We start from the raw sequence: 25,214 nt of genomic DNA on the forward strand, positions 1-25,214 counted from the left end.
GAAAGTGATACTTTCACGCACGAGACTGCCGTTGACCCGAACGACGCGATAGCGAAGTTCGGGCAAGCAGTCGAGTGCGGGGAAGACATTTTCCGCACGAGTTAGGAACAATATTTTTTCTAGGGCTGTACGGTTGGGCAAACTTTCAATATAATGGGTTACCACAACGACGATATTGGTTTCCATGATGACGAGTCAAAACCATTGTAATTGTCTACTGATTTGACCTTTAAATATTATGTCAAAATAATTTTATTTCATCGAATTATCAGTAGTAATTGCACAAGAGCTCTAAAATTATTGAATTTTCCCCGAGTGACAGTTTGACAGTTTTAATTTGTCTAAATTTGTCAGAAATTATGTCTAAAGTGTGACGAGGGCAAAAATTCTATATTAATTTTAGAGATCGAGTGCAATTTGTTGCGATTATTTCATGAATAAAACTGTTAAAAACCAACAAACAGTTGTTATAAATATTAATTTGACGATTGAAAGTCATCACTTTTATAATTTTTAAAACATTAATTGCCATTAATGTCACTGCATGTATTTTTTCGTATCAACGAAGGGCATCTGACGTAATATACTTGACGACGGGAAATTATCAAAAATTATCGATTTAATTTAGATTTCTGTAGCTTGACGTAGCTTTAAACATGAACAAAATAAGATATATTTGAAATAAATTAGTAAATAATACCTAAATATTAGTTTATTGCATGTATTATAGTATATTATAATGTCATATTAGAAGATTTTCTACTTTTCCGCACGCCGTGCGGAAAAATTTACTTATCTGCACGCCGTGCGGGAAAGTGCAACTTTCGGAAACAAAATGCGTGCGGGAAAGTGGCTGTTTTAGCACTGCCGTAGAAAAACAATTTTTTGGCTTATAAATCTAAAATAATTTCGGTAGTTTTTTACACTTATTAATTTTAAAATTTGTTCACTTACATAACTTTAAAAGACGCTTCTTTTAATCACTTTTCATATAAAAATACATTTTCAAATTTAATAATTATTATAAAACTGCTGAACTAAATTAATTCTAATATGGAAATTATTTTAAAAAATTAGTTCTAAAAGTAAAAAATCACTTCATTATGTAACTTGCAAGATCTATCAAAATAAATAGGCTCCGGTGGCTAGGCCACTTAGAGAGAATGAATGAGGTGAAACATATTTATAGCTAGAGACCGGATGGAGTGAGGAAACCACGGTGAAGGATAGGATGGAATAGAAGATGATTCTGGAACAGGCCAAAACTCTCCATAAATCGTAGAGCCAATGATGATGATTATGTAATTTGTAAATTCAGAAATAAAAACTGCCCGAGGGCCCCACTCTACGTGCTTTGAGCGTATTTTTACGCGAAAAAGATTTTTTTTCTTTTTTTATGTAGCTTGCCACTAGGCGCATCACGCAAAAATATTTATATAAAAAGTACTTGACAAGATAAGGGTATTTGTTTAATCTTATCACTTATCTACCTATCTGTTTTATCTATCACTTATGGTTAGGCGGCAAATGCATACCAACTTTAAACTTCAATATCTATGCAACCAATAAATCGAATGCATTTTTTAATATGCATCTTCTAAAGTTCTATATGTGTACAAATTTTGAATTTGATATGTGTAAAACTAAAACTTGCGAAGTTATTTTATTTATTTATAAGTCAAAAAATTGTTTATAACTGTCTAAAATACCCTATATCCTAGTTAACAATTTCAATTTTTCAAAGTGTGTTTGAAAGCTTCGAGTCTTTCTTTATATGCAAACAGTCTATTCGGCTATTTACAGTGCTTATTTTGAGCCGAGAATAATTTTGAAAATCAATTTTTTTGCCGACCCTGAATTAGAAAATTATTATGCAAAAACTATTCAATTGATCCTAACCAAATTTAGCATCTGCTTCAGTCGTATTATACAGTTCTAGGCGAAATACCAAGGCCGTAAGTTATGTCTACAGGGTCGAAGAATTTTTAAAGAAACACTCCATTTTATGCACTTTTCTTCCAATTATTGCTATTTTTTAAACAATAAACATTAAATTTTAAATTTCGATAAAGTAAAATAGAAAAACGAAACTTTTACCTTCTATAATTTTTTAGGTGCAATATCTCTCGAGTTATAGGCGAAAATATAGATAAGGAAAGCAAAAATTGATTTTTTTCGGATTTTGTTAAATAAAAAGGTTTGCGACTAGCGCATATTGCGTTTATTGATACAAGGTACATCCTAAAGTGATTCTAGTAAAAAATACTCGTATGAAAAATGCACAATTCAAAATAGATCCAGTTTGGACCAAATCGGATCATTAACGTGGTCGTGAATACGTCATTTCTGAGTCTAAACGTCATAGAATTTTAGTGGTTGTGTTTTATCGTAAACAAGCCATATCTTTGTTCATTTTTCATAACATAGCCAAGATATTCTAATTTGCACTCTTTGATTATGATAATAATCTTGCTTTTCTTGTTTATTCTATGTAGGATAGATACAAATATTAGATACCATTAATCACACGATCTACCCATAAAATTCTTAAGACGTGTTTCTAACACCAGATCTCGAAGGCATCGAACTTTTCTAAAGAAGCCTCCGAAGGTGCTTCAGTCTGTACTCCGTATAATAACGCAGAAAACACATAGCATCTGATGATGGAGATTGTGGGAGATGAAGTGGTAAATCGTGACTTCTGAAAAGAGACTTCATCTACGAACGCTGATCTTGATTTCATTAGGTTTGTTCCAGTGGCGTGCTGGCCATATAAATGAAACGGTGCAATCACCGAGAGGCTGCGGCCTCTTGAGGCCGGCCAAATAAGTTTTTTTTTCACAAAAATTTCTAGATCTGATGTAACAACAATTTTTTTTTTAATTTCGAATCGAATGATGTTAACAAAACATTTCACAAAAATTGAAATCTATTTTGATTGTAAAATACAGTTTAAGTAAATTAATAAGACTATATGTACATACATGATTGCTACAGATAAATAAGCATTTATTAACTCTCTCAGTGACACAAGTATCTTGTGAAAGAAGCTTTTCAACGTTGAAATACATAAAAAATAGGTTAAGAAGTAATTTAACACAAGATCACTTAGAAACATTTGTGCTAATGGCTATAGAAAAAGACACTTTGTATGAGCTTAAAAATAATGAAATAATCGACGAATTTGCTCAAAAATCTTCTTTAAGGGCGTAGGCGCAAAATTTTCGCACCAATGTGTTTTAAATGCATTTATTTTTTTTTCGAATCCTGAGAAAACTAATAAGTATTTTTGAAAAATTAAACGCAGATTGAAAGATTGCATTATTACAGAGGGCCGAAAGTCCCTGCAAGGTACTATAATGTTTATTTTAATAAGTTACAGGGGTAAAAAAAAAGAGAAAATTTAGTGTGATTTTTAATTTCAAATATCTCATTCAAAAGAAACTTTTTTTACGGTATTGCAAAATAATGTTTAGATTAATGCGTTGTATTAACATTTAAATATTGTTAAATTAAAGTATTTGTACTGTACTTGTATTTGTACTCTCTTGTATAATTATTATTGATTTACTAAAATTCAACTTAATACATAATTGAAAAATTCTCAAAATTTTATTTTATTTTCATCTTTTAATCACATTAAATGTATATATTGCGTAGTCCATGTGGTGAGACCGCTCCCGTCTGGAAAAATTTCTGATTCGGTTTCTTTGTGGATTCCTATTCAAAAATGTCACCCTTAAACAAATGTGAAGGGTGTCGGGCGAAATTTTTGGCAGAAATTGTTTAAACAATTTTTTTAAACAAATACAAGTGATCACGTTTTTTTGCTCCCAAGCATATATTTTTAAGTTTTGTAGGTCATTCTAAACAAGAATCTTGTAAATTTTCTCAAAAATTGATAGTTTTCGAGTTATAGGCGATTTAAAATATGAAAAATGCGAAAATACGCATTTTCGAGGCCTAAAAACTCATATTTAAATTAGTATTTTTGAGGTTCCCATATACTTAAATTGAAGTTTTAACATTCAGCTTCAAAATTCTGAAGAGTGATTGCGTCTAACCTTAATTTAAACCGTTGTTTTTTAATTGTTAAATAAGCGTGTTTATCCGATTTTTTGCCGGTGCGGCGAGCTGTATTTCAAAAATCTCGTATTTTCCTCCGAAAAATATTTTTTCTAGATTCTTTGGGACATTCTAAATAAACTATGTTTCTTGACATTTTTCTCAAAAGTTAACAGTTTTTAAAGTTATAAGCGATTTAAAATCCAAAAATGCGTTGTTTTGGCAATTTTCGAATTTTAAATCGCTTATAACTTTAAAACTATTAACTTTTGAGAAAAATGCCAAGAAACTTATTTTATTTAGAATATCCCAAAGAATATAGAAAAAATATTTTTCGGAGGTAAATAGGAGATTTTTGAGATACAGCTCGCCGCACCGGCAAAAAAATCGGATAAACACGCATATTTAACAATTAAAAACCAACGGTATAAATTAAGGTTAGACGCGATCACTCTTCAGAATCTTGAAGATCAAGGTTTAATCTTCAATTTAAGTATCTGGCAACCTCAAAAATACTAATTTAAATATGAGTTTTTAATGCGTATTTTCGCATTTTTCAGATTTTAAATCGCCTATAACTCGAAAACTATCAATTTTTAGGAAAAAATGAAAAATATCTTTCTTTTTTAGAATGACCCAGAAAACTTAAAAATAAATGTCCTAAATAAAAAAAACGTGATCTTTTGTATTTGTTTAAAAAAATTGTTTAAACAATTTCTGCCCAAAAATTCCGCCCGGCACCCTTCAGATTTGTTTAAAGGAGACATTTTTGAATAGGAATCCACAAAGAAACCGAATCAGAAATTTTTTCGGACGGGAGCGGTCTCACCACATGGACTAATATATTTATTCGGGAAATTATGGTTTCTGCCTTACTGCAAACAACATACATGTGATAATATTTATTATTTGTAAGATTGCTTATTCTTAAATAATAAAACAGCAAATTTTAAACAATTTCATTGAATTTAAAGTTTAATGTTTGATTAAAAATAATTTATATTTTTGTATTATAAATAACGATTAAAACATCCTGAAAATAGAATGTAAAATGAGGATGGGAGGCCGCTTTTCTATAAAATCACCGGGCCGCTTGAAAAGTTCCAGCACGCCACTGGTTTGTTCCAACTCGATACAAAACCATTCTTGAATGGAGGTCAATTCTGATGGCATATTCGTGTTTAGCGATCCCAAAAACCCATGAGTAAATCTGTTTATACCAATTTAATGCCGAAAACCCTCGAAACTCTAGAAGATGACGTCCGTTGAAGGTCAAGGTCAAAGTAAAGGTCGCCATTGGAAAGCCAGGAAAAAATCCTAGACTACTAGTACTTTACCTTGATCCAAACTTCTACATGTTGCCAGATAACCAGTAACTCAGAGGGAATTGGAATACCCAGTAAATCTTATAATTTTCCGAGTTTGTGCCTCTATATTTTGAAAATCCTTCATACGATTGAATTGGCCCATGAGAACTTTTTATCAGGATGCTTCAAAGAGTATTTTCCCAAAGTATGAACGAAATCCACTGGGACCTAATTTCCATAAGGTTTGTGCGAGGTACTTTAACTAAATAAAGGCATTTTGAAATTAGGCTGCTAAAAAATTATTGAGGTTATCTTACTTCATTTTATTTGCAGTTTTTAGAGCACTCAAAACACTTTTTAACCGTGTCAAATATTACTTAATTAACAGGATGTGTTAATTGGAATAATTATTAATATGGAAGTCACCCATACTACTTGTTGATGAATTAATTAATTTTACTGAAGGCTTCTGATTTATACATAAACTTTATTTCTAAGTGGTATAAAACGAGTAACAAAATATATAATTACAATTATAAAAAGGCGTGTATGTTCTATTTCTTGTCTCTCTTTTTCTCCGCCACTAAAGGGGTCGCTCCAATACCGTTACCCAATCGACGTACACTGTTGTCACGTTATTTCTTTAGTCCGTGGATTCCAAACACTACTTAATTAGTATTTACATTGTACATACCTTTTTTTTTTCTTGTAGAATTTGACGCATCAGTTGCGAGCGACCGAAGTAGAATTGACGACAGCGAAGAACAGCTGGCCGCCGTGGCTGAGCAAAACGTTGAGTTCGATAAAGGAAGTGGCCAACAAGAAGGAGTTTACCGGCTTTACAGTATCGAACTGCACAAACATTACACCGAACCAACCGACTTTTGTATCTCACATCAGCGCCAGTCGGCGCGAAAGCGTGCCATCCAAGCGTGACAAGAGCCTACTGACGAAAGAACCGCGCAGAGAGTCTGTGCCCATCATTAAGGATTCTCAGAGTTGCAGTAGCTTGAAAAGTCACCATTGAATCATTGTCCAATTCGTAGATTTCACCTCAAAGCTATACGTAACATTATTGTGACGTCACGGCGCCATGTTTGTTGAGGTTATGCCTAAAACTTGATTTATATCTAATCACTGTTCAAGATATGTTTTTAGTTAGTAAATTATATTTTAATTCTAATGGACTACCTAAGCTCTGACGTCACAATGGGCGGGGTTTAGAAAACCTTTTGTAATTAATGTATGTTTGTCACATATATCACAGATGTCACGTATCAGTTGTAGATTTTGCGTTAATTGTGGTGAAAAAAAATTAGACATTGGAACACATATTAAAAATAATCATAAATCTATTAGGGCTAGAAATTTTAAGTGCAACGCATGTGGTAAATCATTATTTTTAAAGGGAATCGCTCAGGAGCATTCTAGCCGGTGTTCTTGATTTAGTTCATCATAGATAAATATTTACAGTCCATACAATATAAATACCGTTGCACGTCATCCGCGTCATAGCATGTGACGTCACATGATACCAACACGAAATATTTAAGTAATAGATCTGTTCTTTTTTAGAAATCTCCTCCATCCACATAAAAAAGAAATAACATGCTCACATAAAGAGGGGCGGATATCAAAGAATAATGATGTAACTATTAGTAATAGATTTTGCAGTATTTGTGATCAAAAAGTATCAAAAATTCGAACACATATACAGTACGTAAATCGTTCAGCTGGACATAGGGAACATACAATGTATATATTTAGATACATAAATACATACATTGTATTATATTGAGAAAATTGTGACAACTGAGCTCTCTTGATGACTATATGGTTGTTAGCATTAAGGGACATTAACCTCAAACTTGACAAATCATTTCCACTGACACAAATAAACGTCAAAATATGATAATGTAGTAGCTAAATATTTTTGGCCTAAAGGAATGTGAAAACTGTTAAGTTTTGAAATTAGTTTTTAAATAAAAGTAAAATTATTTTTAAAAATTGAAGTAAAATTATTAACTCATTAATCATAAACTTAGTTTTTGATTTATTTATGGACAGCCTTGCTTCAAAACTCACTCATTCTATTCGTTCTAACAGCTTTATTGCACCAAAACTCGTACTGGAAAAGCTTCAACTAACACAGGTTAGCGCAGTTGTCACAATTCTCTCAATGTATATTCCCTATGTCCAGCTGAATGACTTACGTACTGTATAAGCTGAACATGAAAGATATATTAGGTCTAGAAAATGTCTGTGTAAAGTATGCCTTAAATCTTTCTCTTTAAAGGGAATCGCTCGGGAGAATATTAAACAAACTAACAACTACTTTTACCTTTTCAGATATATCCAGTTTATATTAAAATAAAAAAGTACTTATATTAATTCCAACTGCTTATGGGACAAATACACACCAATTAGAAATATTTGGAAAGGTTTTTTAAGCCCGCCCATTGTGACGTCAGGCGTAGGTAGTCCATTCAAAACTACGTTTACCTAAAATATCCTTTATTTTTCTGTCTGGATCATCTAACGAAACTGAAACCGTTAATTGCAATGAACTACTATACTAAATAAGTTCACACAAAAACAGATAAAAATGAACTATAGATTATTTTTTAACCAGGAGTAAACTAAAAAGACAGATTCACACCCAAGAAAGTCACTAGAATAATAACCAAATACATCTTCTTTTTTGGTTGATCTAGTCGACCGCGACCCTCAACGGTAATCCATAAATATTATATTAAATTACTACGTCGCTAAAGAGTTCCAAAAACATCTGCTTTTTATATAAAAGCAGACTAACAATCTAAAAATTAAAGGAATAACACAGAAAACACAAAAATCGCCTATATAACTTAATTAACCTATGAAATGTCACTAGTGTCAAAATTTGATAAATGTCATTAGTGTCTAAATTTGATAACAGTGGAGTAAACTTGTCTGCGGTTTGACCAATTACAAACAAGCAATACAGCGCGGTAAATTTGAATCACTCCTCTTGGTTAAAAAACAAATATAACTGATATTTGGTTTGGTTTAGATCGTGATTGAGACATAACCTCACAAAATTTGACGTAATGACGTCATCGGTAATGTGACATATTGTTGATTAACTTTGATATTTTCTTTTTAACTTTTTTTATGTAAAGTTACCACAATATTTTCTTTAGTTTTTAGGATCCTTTATTAATACTTTACATAATATTTATGACTAAAATTCAATATTTACGTGACATTTAAGTGTAGCGGGTCTATACCAAAAAAGGACAATTCATTACTGCTCCCGGAACGAACCAAGGCCGATGAGAAACGCTGTCGACGGTCTTACGCCCACCTAAATTCTACAGTCTCTACACAGAAAGGATTTCTCTCACCGGCCATGATTCGCTCCGGAATCTGTAAACATGTTTAATGTAAGAGAATCGAGATTAATAAAAAATGGCTAGAGAAGAGTGTGGTACCTTCTAGTCATATATTCAGTCATGAGAGGCTGTACGAAGAAGTCTAATTTAAAAAGAAAACATTGCAAATTACTTTACATGAGATTATTCAAAAGTAGCATCACATCTACACAGAAACACGAAGAGTATAATTTTAAACACCAAAATATTAATATTCAAAGCAAAATCTTAGCAGGTAGTGCCATTTTTTACCATTAACCTATTTTTTCGAAGAATAAAAGTGAGGTTAAATTATTTAAAACAGAATGTAGGCAACCAATAATATACGTTGCCTAGTATTGTAGGTTGCCTACATTTGAAATTTTACAAAATGAATCGTTCTTTCGATAGACCCCTATACTTTTAAACCAATTTAACCACAACATTTGTTGCTCTCGCAATAAAATTTCTTTTTATTTGATCAGCAGCGAGCATAAATGTTTGTTGAAATGTTGAATCTCATTTTCCTTGATAATTCATTAAGGAAAAACGTACAAATACGTTAGAATGTTATTTTTTAAGTTGTTGATGCGACTAAAAAATTGTTTTGATCGTTCGTATTATCTTACGAAATAGTATTAACACGAAATATTGACAAAATGTTATTGTTTATACAAGCTCATCTCAAAAATTACTCCGATATGAAATAGCAGCTTAAGAAATACATTTTTTGATGAACGAAGACATATAGAATATTTGTAAGGAGGTTTTGTCCATAGAAAAGCATTTGCTACTTATAGTGTAGATGTCATGAGTCTATACGTCAATTATTCTACTTATACGTTCATCAACAAATAAGTAAATACTCAATATTGATATTCTTTTATTAAATTTAACAACACTTGAGTATCCAACTACAGGGTGTCCTAAAAGAAGCAGAACGGTCGAATATTTCGCGAAATGAACATTCGATCAAATAACTGAAAAATAAGTGTTCAATAATTTTCAGAAATGTATCGAATGACACCAAACAGGACCACCCACTATACCCCTGGAGGTGGATGGGGGGTAACTTTAAAATATTAAATGGAAATCACCTGTTTTTATTGCAGATTTGGATTCCTTACGTAAGCAACTTTTATTTGGGACATTTTTTCGAATTGTGGATAGATGGCGCTATAATCGGGAAAACGATTTATCGTGATACCATCAGTATGTTATAGAAACGGTCTAATATCTCGAGAAATACACTTCCAAATGAAAAACCAAAAAATGCATGTTAAATATTTTTCAAAAATCTATCGAATAACACCAAACATGATCCTGGGAGTGGACCCAACAATGTTTGGTGTCATTCGATAGGTTTTTGAAAAATATTAAGTACGTGTTTTTTGGTTTTTCATTTGGAGGTGTATTTCTCGGACCGTTTCTATAATTTACCTATGGTACAGGTTTGGACACCTATTAAGAATGGCTGAAGAACGTTGGCCTAAACAAATATTTCAGTGGAGACAACCAGGAAGAAGAAAGCGGGGTAGACCGCGAAGGTCATGGAATGAGAGCGTCAGGAGATCAATGTATGACCGCAATGTACAAGAAGACGATGCCTTGAACAGAGAGGTTTGGCAAATGATGACGGGAATATGGCAAGGTGCTGTTAACAATTGAATAATTATTGTACAATTGTACCCGTAAATAGATAGATAGATCTCGATAAATCGTTTTCTCCGATTATAGCGCCATCGATCCACAATTCAAAAAAATGTGTCGAATAAAAGTTTCTTACTTTTACGTAAGGAATCCAAATCTACAATAAAAACTGGGGGTTTCCATTTAAGATTTTAAAATTATCCTTCATCCTACCTCCAGGGGGTGTAGTGGGGGTTCTGTTTGGTGTCATTCGATAGATTTTTAAAAATTATTGAAAACGTATTTTTCAGTCTCTCGATCCGATGTTTATTTCGCGAAATATTCGACCGTTTCGCTACTTTTGGGATACCCTACATACGAAGTCGAATGTTATATTTTGATTTTTCTTGAGATTTAGTTCCTTTTTGAGATTTTATTGACATTTGATATCCAGACCTACTTTATATCGGAAATAATAAGACTTTTTTATGTTTACGTTTACTAATAAAGAGTGCTTTATTCTTTCTAAACGTTTTCGCAAGATATAAGGCAGTTTTTCATTTTTTGACATTATGAATAAGAAAATATATTTTTTGTGGCTTGTGTACCAACTTGTAGCCATATTTTTTTAGTGATATAGTTGTCGTGATAGATATTTTTAAGTTGTTTTATTTTATCTTAGTTATTTATAATGTAATGTTGTTTTCACTAAGAAAAAATATATGCACCCATTTGTAAATGCAGTTTTTTTTCAATCCTGAATATAAAACAATACAGGAGTCAAAGGATGTGAGATCTAGTACCAGCCTTTGTACAATTTTCCGAAGCTAATTTTGCAAAAATTTAATAGAAGATAATTAAAGTTATTGGCCAATAACTAAAGATTAGTTTCAGTATAATACAATTCAGTTTTCGTCTTAAAATTTAGAAAAACGTTCGCTTCATATACCCACCAGCGCTGTTCTTTGGCCATACTTTCTAGACATTATTTAAGTAAACTAAATTCGTGACACCCATACTAGTCGTAAGTGGCACCATCTATTGGCCAAGCCAAGAACTACAAATTAATTTCCGTGTATGTAATACAATTTGGTTTTAAAATCTTTACAATTTGTGGTTTACAATTGGGTGGGCATATTCAACGGATGTGTTTCTAAATTTTAAAACGAAAACTACAGTTGAGTCCGCGAGTCTTTACCCGTGCGTCATTAATACCTGGCGAGATAAAACACATACTTTTTATCTAGCATCATTCTCTTCCACGCATAAAACTAATGACAAACCAGCTGCCGCCTGTTATTAAGTAAGAACACATGTTATTTTTACGAATTTAGACTCGGTGCTTTGAAAAGAGATAGGTACAAAGAAAGACGATTGGGGATGTCACATATTTTAAGTACAATTTCTGACGTTTTGGTTTGTTTACTTTTGTGGCTGTCAGTTTGTCGAATTTTTTGCTGTTATTTTGTCGAATTTTTACATTTTGAAGTTTTTTATAGTATACAAACAGTTGTTTTCACAACTAATTTTACATTGGAGTTAGAAATTTCGTGACAAGTTATTTTACGATAAATTTTGACAACGTACAAAGCTAACCTCATTGTTGACACAGTTAAGGAATGCTTGTGTTTAATGTTCCGCGAAAGTGAATATAATAACAAAAAGAAAATGTTATTGAATTTTTTTATAAATTGTTTAATTATTTTATTGATCAATGATAATAAAATAATTTATTAAGCTACTTCAAATGTAGCTGTAATTATGCACCAAAATTTTAAAGCAAAACTTAAATTTGACATTTTATTTATTTGATAACGTCAAATTTTATACTATAACCCGTGATCGGAATAATACCCACTTTCTGTGGCGTTTAGTAAATTTCCGAATTATTTCGTATGCTTTAAATGATGACGCACGGGTAAAGACTCGCGGACTCAACTGTAAATTGGATTAAACTGAAATTAATCTGTAGTTCGAGACATTACCAATAAATGGTGCCAATTAGGAATTGGAGAGGGGTCGCGAGTTAATTAATGTCTAGAAAATAAGCGCCAAGAATAGGGCAGGTGGGTAATTGCATCGGACGTGTTTCTAAATTTTTCTGACTATGGCATCTTCCTCTCGCCTGATTACATGACCTATCCATCTAAGGCGTGCTACTTTAATGAATTTTACAACGTCAGGTTCTCCAAAACTTCTATACAACTCAAAGTTGTAACGCCTGCGCCACAAACCTTGTTCTTTTATGCCTCCGTATATTCGTCTTAGTATTTTTCGCTCAAAACGTTTGAACAGTTCTTGGTCATTATATGTAAGTGACCAAGTTTCTGAACCATATGTTAGCACTGGTCTTATTCTTCTTTAAGTGCCATCTCCTCGGCGGAGGTCGGCAATCATCATAGCTATTCGTATTTTAGAGATGGCTGCTCTGAAAAGTTCATTTGATGTACATCCGTACCACTCTCTCAGGTTGCGCAGCCACGATATTCTGCGTCTCCCTATGCTTCTCTTTCCTTGAATCTTTCCCTGCATAATCAATTGGAGCAAGCTGTATCTCTCTCCACGTGTATGTCGGAGATATTCCAATTTTCTTGTTTTGATGGTATTTAGGATTTCCATTTCTTTATTCATCTTTCTCAGAACCTCTTTGTTTGTAACGTGTTCTGTCCACGATATTTTCAGAATTCTTCTGTACACCCACAGCTCGAATGATTCTAGTTTTTTCATTGATGCAGCATTCAAGGTCCAAGCTTCCATTCCATAAAACAGAGTCGAGAAAACGTAGCACCTAGCCAACCTAACTCTTAGCTCCAACTTCAAATCTCTTGTGCAGAGCACTTTCCTCATTTTGTTAAAATTTGCTCTAGCCTTTTCTATTCTGATTTTGATTTCCTGTAAGTAATCTCCTGTGGAGTTGATCATTGTTCCAAGGTATGCATATTGATCGACTCGTTCGATATTGGATCCGTTTATGATGAGATTTTCGTTATTTCTTTGAGTTTTCGATATTCTCATAAAGTTTGTCTTCTTGACATTCATTGTTAGCCCGTATTCTTGTCCATACTCTGCTATTCTGGTTACCAGCCTCTGAAGATCCCCAATATTTTCAGCTAAGATGACAGTGTCATCCGCATATCTAATGTTGTTAATGGGAACTCCATTTATCTTTATTCCAGCTGTTTCACCCTCAAGAGCTTTTTTCAAGATCTCTTCCGAGTAGGCATTAAAAAGAACCGGCGACAACACGCATCCCTGTCTCACTCCACGTCTGATTTCAATTTCCTCTGACAGCTGATCGTTAACACGTACTTTTGCTCGTTGCTTATAGTATAAATTCGATATAATCCTGAGGTCATTGTAGTCCAGCTTCTTTGATTCCAGGACATGCATTAATTGTTCATGTCGTACTTTGTCGAATGCTTTATTATAGTCAATAAAACACGCATATATATCTTGATTGACGTCCAGCACCTTTGTATAAATATGTTAAGTGAAAAAAAAACTTCACGAGTTCCCAGGCCTTTGCGAAACCTAAATTGCGTATCATTAATGTCTATGTCCAGTTTATGATATATTCGGTTATGGATGACTTTCAGTAGCAACTTTAGCACATGGGACATCAAACTAATGGTGCGGTAGTCGCCGCATTCTCTTGCGTTTTTCTTTTTAGGGAGGCAAATAAAGATCGACGTCAACCATTCTTTGGGTAATGTACCTGAGCTATAAATTTTGTCCTGGTCTTATTAGTGTTTTGCAAACAGTCATTTTAATTTTTCTAGGTATTTTTGAGACCATAATATGTTTACTCAAGCCAAACTAGGGAAATCTCTCAATAAATATTTTAAGAGTTTTCTGTAAAACAAATTGGGGAGCAGACCCAAATATCGCTTTGATGTTTTACCGTAACATGATCAGCCCCATTTTCTACTATAGCTGACATTTATTTGGATCAGCGACCAATACACTTCTAAATAAACTTGAAATTCAAAAAAATAAATGCTTGAAATTATGCCTAGGTTATTTAAAATCCACTTCAGTCCAAATAATGGAAAATGAAGCAGTGGAACCTCCATTGCATTTACGCCGCCAATTTCTTAGTGATAAATTTACAACTCGAATTCTGTCCAAAAAATGTAAATACCTTCAAGATCTACATGAGCTATCAGTTTTCGATCTCACTCATAGGTACTGGAGAACTAAAAAATCTATACCTTTGGTAGAAAGTTAAGTACGGTAAAGTACAGTGAAGTTATCTATAAAAGCCAAATCCCGCCTTACTACAATGAAATGACAAAAACATTATTTTCTAACAAGGTTACCGCCAAATATGTTTGATATACTTATTAGAGAAAAATGGTCAAATTTTCAGTACATATTTTCCGATGGGTCAAAAGACGCAAATGGAACGGGCTGTGCAGTGTTCCACGAAAATAAAAATTACCATCATCAATATAGCCTACCTATTGAATGCTCAATATACACAGCAGAAATGATAGCAGTAATGTTTGCTGTTCAGTATGTACTACTGAATCCAACTAGTAATTATGTTATATTTACTGACAGTAAAAGCGTGGTGGACAGATTGAGTAACATTCAAACAGTCAAACATATAAACCACATTGCATTGAATATTCTTAAAACTCTGTTTGAAACTATACAATTGGGAGTAAATGTAACAATTGCTTGGATTAAGGGCCATTCGGGAATAAAAGGAGTTATAGTACAACGACCGCTACCATCCAGTATATTCTACCACGTGGAATCAACACGAGGCTACGCCGCGTCGCAGCGTTGAACATTCTGGACCTAATTGCGACGTATTGGACAGCAAGATCAGCAATTATAAAATTATAAAACACCATGTAAAAATCAATATTTTTCAGTCTGATTAAAATCTCTAAATAAAAGTCTAATTTAAATGTTAAAGTAAAGTCTGATTTTAAATTATTGAGTTGTATCTAAAATCTTTGTTTGTCGAAATAAAAGTTTTAATTGTGAAGTTTAGTTTTTTAAAAAAGTGTTTTTCCAAAGAACATTCATAATTAAGGCAATGAAATAGTTGACAATTTTGCTAAATCAGCTTATATGATCGGAGAAAAAATAAACAAAAATTTAATTCCAGCTTCAGATATCGATACTTTTAGCAGACAAAAACTTAAAAATAATTGGCAAATGTATTACAGAGAATGTAATACTGGCTCAAATTTTTATTATTTTATAAAGACCATTAATCGGCTGAGAGCCAATCATGCTCGTACGCCATCTTACATGCATATAATCGGCTTGTCAGATACTCCTAATTGTACTTGTGACAAAATCGGAGATCTAACACATGTCATATTAGAATGTCATTTACAAATAAATAATATAAACGATCTTTATAAGGAATTAAAAAATTTAAAATGTTTTCCCAATAAACCTTAATACTTTAATATTTACAAATGATATGGAAATTCTTCATCTCATTTATAGACATGTTAAATTATGTAAATACAAGTTGTAAATGTAATATGTACCTACTAACTAGGCATAATTTGTAGTGGTTTGAAAAAATTAAAAAGAAAAAAATATATATAAAAACACATAGTAAAATAATTATACAAAAAAAATAAAATAAAAAGAAAGTTAAAAAAAGTGTTAAAAGAACAAATTAAAATATATATTAAAAAAAAACACAGTATAATAATTAAAAAAAGCAACACAATGTACCTATGTATCTAAAAATAATATTGTAGTATGTACTTATGTTATGAAATAAGAAATTTATGACAAACAAGTCTGGCTAATTGGCTCTGCCAAAGCCATTTTTCAAAAAAAACTAGGGAAATAGCTAAAATATTCTTTAATAAAACTACATTGTTTGAAATGAATAAAATATATTTTTATGACAAAGTATAATTTTAAATTTCTTTCGGAAACTCTAAACTACAATAAAATGATACCGTTTAACAGAGAACCGTTTTAAAAATCAGATGAACGACCAATTTACAAACGGTTTAAATACAAGTTCATTAAGAAAAATAACAATTCTTTTTTGTCTCGTATTAAAACACTTTACAGTATATGTCTTTTCCGTATAGATTAGATTCAAACTCATTGGAAGATTATTGCTAATATGACCTAAAAGGATGACCCAAACAATAATTATTGTGTACACATGTCAAAAACTACAGTTTTCATTGTTCTCAATCAATTTATAACACCATTTTAAAAGTATTTTCTATAATAGAGTGTAGCACAAATATTTATGGAAGAAAGAGAATAATCTACTCAGGACTAATTTCATTAAAATAACACAGTACAGTTCCAAATCATCAAACCGATATCAACTAAAAATGAGAATCTTGGAAGATAATCTTTGCATCCATTTTTTTAATATTATCAGTGATGAAATAATATCAAAAATATGAAAACTAAAGAGATCTCTTATATCAAATGAATAATAGAGAAAAATCAATTATTAATAAAGAGTACAAACTTGCAAAAAGTATAAAATTTCAGTTTTTCGTGCCAAACTTTTTTGAACGTCTAAAAATTACACCTTATTCTCACAATTCTCATCGATGGACCTTAGTCCTGGATCCCGCGTACCAAATAAAAGTTGATTAATAGCAAGCTGAAAATTTGTTAATAGCTTAACGGTGTCTAGTCGGACAAACATTGATGTATGGGACCACTGGAACAGGGAATTTTTAATTGTGGAACTTGTCATCCTGACAAGTTTATGATTGTAAAAACTAGCAGGTTGGTTTGAAGTTTATTCAATAGCAAAATTTATACAGGGTGTCCCCGAAAATAGCGCGTTCCTTAAAGGTATAGGTAGAAGGCACAATGTAGAGCAAAAAAGTCATAACATTTTTTTCTAAATTGATCCGGTTGACAAAAAAACGAAAATACATTTTGATATTCAAATTAAAGTCTGGCAACTACGCACTCAAAAATCTAAAGATTAAAAAAGTAGGTTTGTAGGTCAGTTGCATCTGGTAGGTAAAATAATGTAAATATCAACCAAACCCATATCCATTATTTTGCAGGTAGGTAACCTACCATGTCAACAACCCCAAAAAATCACACTTCAAAGTAAATAAACAAGGGGTTATTAAATTAGATTTCCACAGTCACAGCAAGTTCTTCTAGGCTACGTTGCCATTTAAAAAATGTTATAGGACTTTTTTGTTCTAAATTGTGTATTATATCCATACCTTAAAGGAACGCACTATTTTCGGGGACATCCTGTATATTTTATATAAAAAAATGTTTGTTCGACAAAAATGTTGGGCATTTTAACCAGTCCGACTCGTAGAACATGTCAAATGACAGGAATTATGTTGGTAATAAATAGCAGTCTGATTTTTGCATGAGAGACGAAACTGTCTATATCTTACAGGTTTCGAACATCGCACTACGAAAATTTCCCATGAATTTTGCCGGACAGAACTTCCAATTGATTTTTTACCCTTTCATTGAACTCTCATGCAAAAATCAGACTGCTATTTATCACCCACATAATTACTGTCATTTGACATGTTCTACGTGTTTTTTATTTTTGTCGGATAAACATTTTTTCATACATATTGTATAATGTTGACTATTGAATGGGCTTAAAAACAACCTGCTAGTTTTCACAATCATCAACTTGTCTGGATGACACGTGTATCACGTTCCACAATAGGGAACTTGCATAAAATTTTAAATTCGAAAAAAATGTTATAAATTACAACAGAACATAATTTAGAACATGTATCAAAGATAAAAAAGTTTTGTTTGTCTTTCGTTTGGCCCCTAAAGACGATTAAAAATTCAAATTATACCAGCCAGCCCAAAACGCGTCGTGACGTCATTCGGTTATATGTTTACATTCTGCACCAACAAAGTAAACAAAATTGTATATAATTTTAAATTATACATTATAAACGCCAGTAGAAAATACAGTTATGTGACGTTACAAGTGTTTTTGATCGTTTGAACTATTCATAGAAAATTTGTACTTTTACAAAATGGTTTTATTTTCCATAGTAAACCTTCTTTCCTTTCCTTCAATAACTATATCAAACTCCAATCTCAACAAACTGGTATATATTATTACAATGGCATACGATAAATGTCATTAGAATATAAATAGTTTTCCTTTATTCCGCAACGACGAGCTGGCCAAATACCAAAATAGGTGCAGGCCAATAAACTAAAGAAGAAGAAGAATATACCTAAATATAACGATAAACGGAACTATATAGTTAAAAACTATGTGACGTCACGGGTAGTTTGAACTATTTTAAAATACAGAAGACGTTAAATTTCTATTTCTAAGTTATTATAAGTTTTTGAAGCGTGAAATTTTGGAAATCTCATTTTTATACAAAACTGAACATTATTATGTAATAAAAAAAAAGAATGCGTGTGTACTTTGTACGCACAAAAGAAGATATTCTTCTATTATAGGTAATTTAAACGAAGTAAATATACTTAAAAGGTTATTTGTACTTATTTTATTTAAAAATCAAACTAACTTTCTTATCTACCACTTTCAAAAAAGAAGAATATCTTCAAAAATTATATAATAATATACTTACAATCATAAAATCTATAAAAAAAAATAAAAAAATAATAACTTGCTTGGGGCTCGAACTCACTTCACGTCTACTGCGCTGTACGAAAGCTGACGGCATTTCAAACTAGACCACATCCGCGTGTACGTCATGCGTGAATATACACAAACTAAACGTTTACACCATAAATTTATATGAATTTAATAAAATTATTAGTTTGATTTTTGTCGAAATAAAATACAACAAAATATAGTGTAAGAAAACAATTATGAGATGAAGATTTGTAGAAAGTTTGTTCGTAATCAGATTATGTAAATTAAAGCATTGCCTACTAATAGGTAACTACATTATTTTGTTTACATTTTCCTAATAGATAGGTATTGAAACTATTAGGTATTTCCAACTCAAACATTTAGAATTACGTACCTGCGGCTTTTCAAAACTATTAAAGTCACTATAATTTTAAATTTGATTTTATTTCTGTCCACACATCAATAAAAACTAATATTATACAATATTTTTGTTTACCGATAATCTCCATATTGAACAATTATTGACAGATCATTTCAAAATTTCAACACCCAATCAGAGCCCGTATAACCACTAATACCATACTGTCGGTGTGCGCATGCGCGTGGTAAATCAAATTTTACCCTCGATCGATTCGTCGCTAAAGAAGAATATCTTCAAAAATGTGCAAGTTCCCTATTAAAGCTTACCATGTTCCAGTCTTCCCATAAATTACAGTTTATTCAACTCGACACCACAAATGTTCAGTTTGCTATTAATAGTCTTTTATTTGGTACGCGGGATCCAGGACTACCACCTTGTATAACAAAAAAATAAACGGATATAATAGTCATCGAATACTATGGAATCCAAACATATACGGGAACATATTACACAGAGAAAAACCAGAACTAGATACACGACCAAATAAGTTACACATTCATTCATAAAATTCATTAATTATATTTAGTACGCATGTTATATCAACCTCTGGAGCTCGTGTGCTAAAAGTAAATGTATGGAAGTATGTAAAAAAAAAATACTTTCGAAAAATCAATCTCTTTTCACTGGCTATTAAGTGAAAGTGATAAGTTATGGAATAAAACTAAACTTTGGATTTATTTTTTTGTTTGAAACGAAAAACTAAAAAATTAAGTTAATATTTGAAAGTTAATCATTAATAATAGCATTTTTTCTTCAATCTCAGCATCTGTTAAAATGTTAATGAACGAGATAGTGAAAATAGTAAATTAAGAAACATTTAGTGTTCACTTAGGGTACACAAAATTGGCCTCAATATGAAAACTTAACTAAAAAATAAACCACAAAGAAGAAATAAGAGATTTGTTTCGTAAAATAAGATTTCTGAAGAGCTAGAATTGCAAAGACACATTTAACGCAATCCGGTAACACTGGCATGTACAGTTTGTCAAATATAGGAGAAAGTTTTAAAAGTTCTGTTATGCGCAGTAAAGGGCAGTGACTCAAGTCTTCACTTTCGACTTTCACGCAGTAGATGTCGGGTCGCCCACGTTTTTTCAACTGTCATCAATATAGTATAAGAGCTGTGAGACATTTTTGAGTAGGTATTTTAGGCAACCTGAAAATTTTTCAGGTGACTCTTCTATGATAGCCTAATACAAAAATGCCGGTCTGGCTGGAGGGTAGCGGTTATTTTCCCCAAAAAAATCCCCCCCAAAGTCAAAAAAGGGTAAAAATTGTTATTACAAAAAATATCATTGATATGACTTGAAAGTAAATTTAAATATTCAAATATAAAGAAAATAAACAGGCCAGGCGATTTGAGGGCGATTTTAACTCTGCAAGATACTTGCATGGACGCCCCAGGAGTATTTTCAGGGGGTGCATCTGAACTTCAGAAGATTTCATCTGAATCTGTACATACTATTAACAAGTATAAAATATACAACTATACATGCATAGCTATGTATATTCCTTCCGGACAGGGAGGTGCAATTGTTATTTTGACAGGGTATTTTTTAATTTTAAAAATAAATATTCTACAAAAGACAGTTTTTTTTTGGTGAAATTTTCCAATTGCCATGTGATTAAACAAATTACGCGTGCATATAATTGAAAATCGCTACAAGTAAGCAGCAGTGTGAGAAAGAGCGTATACCGATAGCTATTTGCGTCCTCTGTTGTAGTTCAGTGAGTCCGTTCGCCCGAGAAAATCACGTGACCTGGCGATATCCATGCTGTTGTGCCTCGAAACGTTAGAGTAATTATTATATGTATATATCATAGTTTTTTTAAGTAATTTTTCTTAATTAAAGGAAAATAATAGGTACTATACAATAGATTTTGCAAATATGATAGAAAAAGACCAATTAATTATTATAAATATATAGGTAGAAAATATAAAACTATAAACTAAACTAATTCGGTGTCCGAATCTTGTACTTCTTCTTCACACTCCTCATCTGAGCTTAAATGTTCATTCTGTTCTTCTTCGTCAGACTCCTCTCGAGACTCGGATTCCTCTTCTACATGATCTGTAAATAGTTGTAATATGGATTTAGAATTAATTAAAAATTAATCAGTGATTAATTAATTGAGTTGCTACGTATTCTCTGTCATTTTATACAGGGTCGAAGCCTGGACAATCACGGGCGCATCTGAAGAAAGACTTACTATTGTTGAGATGTGGTGTTATCGAATAATGTAAAAAATATCATGGACACAACACTTAACAAACACGGAAACATTAAGAAAGCTGAAAAAGGCAAAAGAAATACTCAACACTATGAAGGAAAGAAAAATGAGCTAAAATAAATATTCATTCTCTTCTCCTTCGTCAGACTCCCCTCGAGACTCAGATTCTTCTACCTGATCTGTAAATAGTTGTAATATGTATTTAGAATTAATAAAAAATTACCAATGCTTAATACTTTTCCTTATATAACCAATCACATCACGTTTTTTATTTCTTAGTGTAGGTATGACCAAAGTAGCTCATGTTTCTTTCCTTCATAGTGTTGAGTATTTTTTTGCATTTTTCATCTTTATTAATGTTTCCGTGTTTGTTACGTGTGTCCATGACATATTTAACATTATTCGATAACTCCACATCTCAACAACTCTGTCTTTCTTCAGATGCGCTCGTGATTGTCCAGGCTTCGACTCCTTATAAAAGGACGGAGAATACGTAGCAACCCAACTAGTTAATCACTATTTAATTTTTAATTAATTCTAAATACATATTAAAACTATTTACAGATCATGTAGGAGAGGAATCTGAGTCTCGAGGGGAGTCTGACGAGGAAGAAGAGAATGAATATTTAAGCTCAGCTGAGGAGTTTGAAGAAGAATTACAAGATTCGGACACAGAATTAATTTAGTTTATAGTTTTATACTTTTCTACCTCTATATTTATAATAATAAATTTGACTTTTTCTATCATATTTGCAAAATCTATTGTATAGTACGTATTATTTTTCTTTAATTAAGAAAAAGTTACTTAAAAAACTATAATATATTATAATAAATACTCTAACGTTTCGAGGAACAACAACATGGATATCGCCAGGTCACGTGATTTTTCTCGAGGGAACGGACTCGCTCAGCTACAACAGAGGACGCAAACAGCTATCGGTATACGCTCTTTCTCACACTGCTGCTTACCTATAGCGCTTTTCATTTATATGCACTCGTAATTTGTTTGATCACCTGGCAGTTGGAAAATTTCACCAAAAAAACTGTCTTTTTTAGAATGTTTATTTTTAATATTAAAAATACCCTGTCAAAATAACAATTGCACCTCTCTGCCCGGAAGGAATGTACATAGTGTTATGCATGTATAGTTGTGTATTTTATACTCGGTAATAGTATGTACAGATTCAGATGAAATCTTCTGAAGTTCAGATGCATCCCCTGAAAATAATCCTGGGGCGCCCATGCAAGTATCTTGCAGAGTTAAAATCGCCCTCAAATCGCTTGGCCTGTTTATTTTCTTTATATTTGAATATTTAAATTTACTTTAAAGTTACGTCAATGATATTTTTTGTAATATCAATTTTTACCCTTTTGTTTAACTTTGGGAGGGATTTTTCGGGAAAATAACCGCTGCCCTCCAGCCAGACCGGCATTTCTGTATTAGGCTATCATAAAAGAGTCACCTGAAAAATTTTCAGGTTGCCTAAAATACCTACTCAAAAATGTCTCACAGCTCTTGGACCAATACGACTAACTTCACGCGTAACTTCGATACGAGAATTAAAAAAAAATATGCATTGAAATTCAGATCCCGTAATTTTTTGAGCGTTATAAAGTGAGTACAAAGACATATAGTATTTTTACTACAAAAGCAAGATTACGCAGGTCAAAATTTTTTGACGTATGAGCACTGCCAAAACATTAGAATGTGACTTTTCATCATGGCCACGTTTATGTCATTACTTGTCAGAGATATTTTTCTTTGTTTTTGTTTACTATAAAAATAATATCTATAATTATTTATTCTAATTAATGATGTCAATTGGTTTTCATTACTTGCCGAAATATATTAATTAGCAACAATATTATCATAGTGTAGGTATAATTATTATTAAAATAGATTATTTCACAGCTCACAGCATAATTGACCGCAACCAGCAACATGAACTGTCATTTGCGTTTGAATGTATGAGTAGTGTACGAATGTCTAAAATATTTAACTGAAATTATTATTTTTTGGAATATTGAATTTAATAATTGTTTTAGAAAATTTATATTATTGATAATAATAAATGTTTTTGGTTATTTAATTAATATAATTCTAAAATTCTAAATGTAATCGCGATTACGTTTTTCTTATTAATATACCATGTAGACGCTTATTCGCGGTGTGCAAGTACTTGGAAGGGAATTGAGAAACGATCGTGCGCGAATAGCGGATAAACTTTGGATTTATTTTTTTGTTTGAAACGAAAAACTAAAAAATTAAGTTAATATTTGAAAGTTAATCATTAATAATAGCATTTTTTCTTCAATCTCAGCATCTGTTAAAATGTTGATGAACGAGATAGTGAAAATAGTAAATTAAGAAACATTTAGTGTTCACTTAGGGTACAGAAAACTGGCCTCAATATGAAAACTTAACTAAAAAATAAACCACAAAGAAGAAATAAGAGATTTGTTTCGTAAAATAAGATTTCTGAAGAGCTAGAATTGCAAAGACACATTTAACGCAATCCGGTAACACTGGCATGTACAGTTTGTCAAATATAGGAAAAAGTTTTAAAAGTTCTGTTATGCGCAGTAAAGGGCAGTGACTCAAGTCTTCACTTTCGACTTTCACGCAGTAGATGTCGGGTCGCCCACGTTTTTTCAACTGTCATCAATACGACTAACTTCACGCGTAACTTCGATACGAGAATTAAAAAAAAATATGCATTGAAATTCAGATCCCGTAATTTTTTGAGCGTTATAAAGTGAGTACAAAGACATATAGTATTTTTACTACAAAAGCAAGATTACGTAGGTCAAAATTTTTTGACGTATGAGCACTGCCAAAACATTAGAATGTGACTTTTCATCATGGCCACGTTTATGTCATTACTTGTCAGAGATATTTTTCTTTGTTTTTGTTTACTATAAAAATAATATCTATAATTATTTATTCTAATTAATGATGTCAATTGGTTTTCATTACTTGCCGAAATATATTAATTAGCAACAATATTATCATAGTGTAGGTATAATTATTATTAAAATAGATTATTTCACAGCTCACAGCATAATTGACCGCAACCAGCAACATGAACTGTCATTTGCGTTTGAATGTATGAGTAGTGTACGAATGTCTAAAATATTTAACTGAAATTATTATTTTTTGGAATATTGAATTTAATAATTGTTTTAGAAAATTTATATTATTGATAATAATAAATGTTTTTGGTTATTTAATTAATATAATTCTAAAATTCTAAATGTAATCGCGATTACGTTTTTCTTATTAATATACCATGTAGACGCTTATTCGCGGTGTGCAAGTACTTGGAAGGGAATTGAGAAACGATCGTGCGCGAATAGCGGATAAACTTTGGATTTATTTTTTTGTTTGAAACGAAAAACTAAAAAATTAAGTTAATATTTGAAAGTTAATAATTAATAATAGCATTTTTTCTTCAATCTCAGCATCTGTTAAAATGTTGATGAACGAGATAGTGAAAATAGTAAATTAAGAAACATTTAGTGTTCACTTAGGGTACAGAAAACTGGCCTCAATATGAAAACTTAACTAAAAAATAAACCACAAAGAAGAA

The 25,214-nt window shown here is 31.8% G+C and overlaps 1 protein-coding gene across 4 annotated transcripts in view; it reads left to right on the plus strand.

Annotated features, from left to right (window-relative positions):
• Window positions 1–11,132, plus strand: part of LOC114341352 (rab GTPase-activating protein 1-like) — a 121,895-nt gene extending 110,763 nt beyond the window's left edge. For all 4 annotated transcript variants that reach the window (XM_028292311.2, XM_028292172.2, XM_028292373.2 and 1 more), the window contains exon 16: window positions 6,085–11,132. In XM_028292311.2, the coding sequence (XP_028148112.1) occupies window positions 6,085–6,399 (315 nt within the window). In that variant the 3' untranslated portion in view covers window positions 6,400–11,132. The remainder of the gene's footprint in view (window positions 1–6,084) is intronic.
• Window positions 11,133–25,214: the final 14,082 nt, after the last annotated feature.

Source organism: Diabrotica virgifera, chromosome 5 (genome assembly GCF_917563875.1).
Source record: "Diabrotica virgifera virgifera chromosome 5, PGI_DIABVI_V3a".
Classification (NCBI taxonomy): Eukaryota; Metazoa; Arthropoda; class Insecta; order Coleoptera; family Chrysomelidae; genus Diabrotica; species Diabrotica virgifera.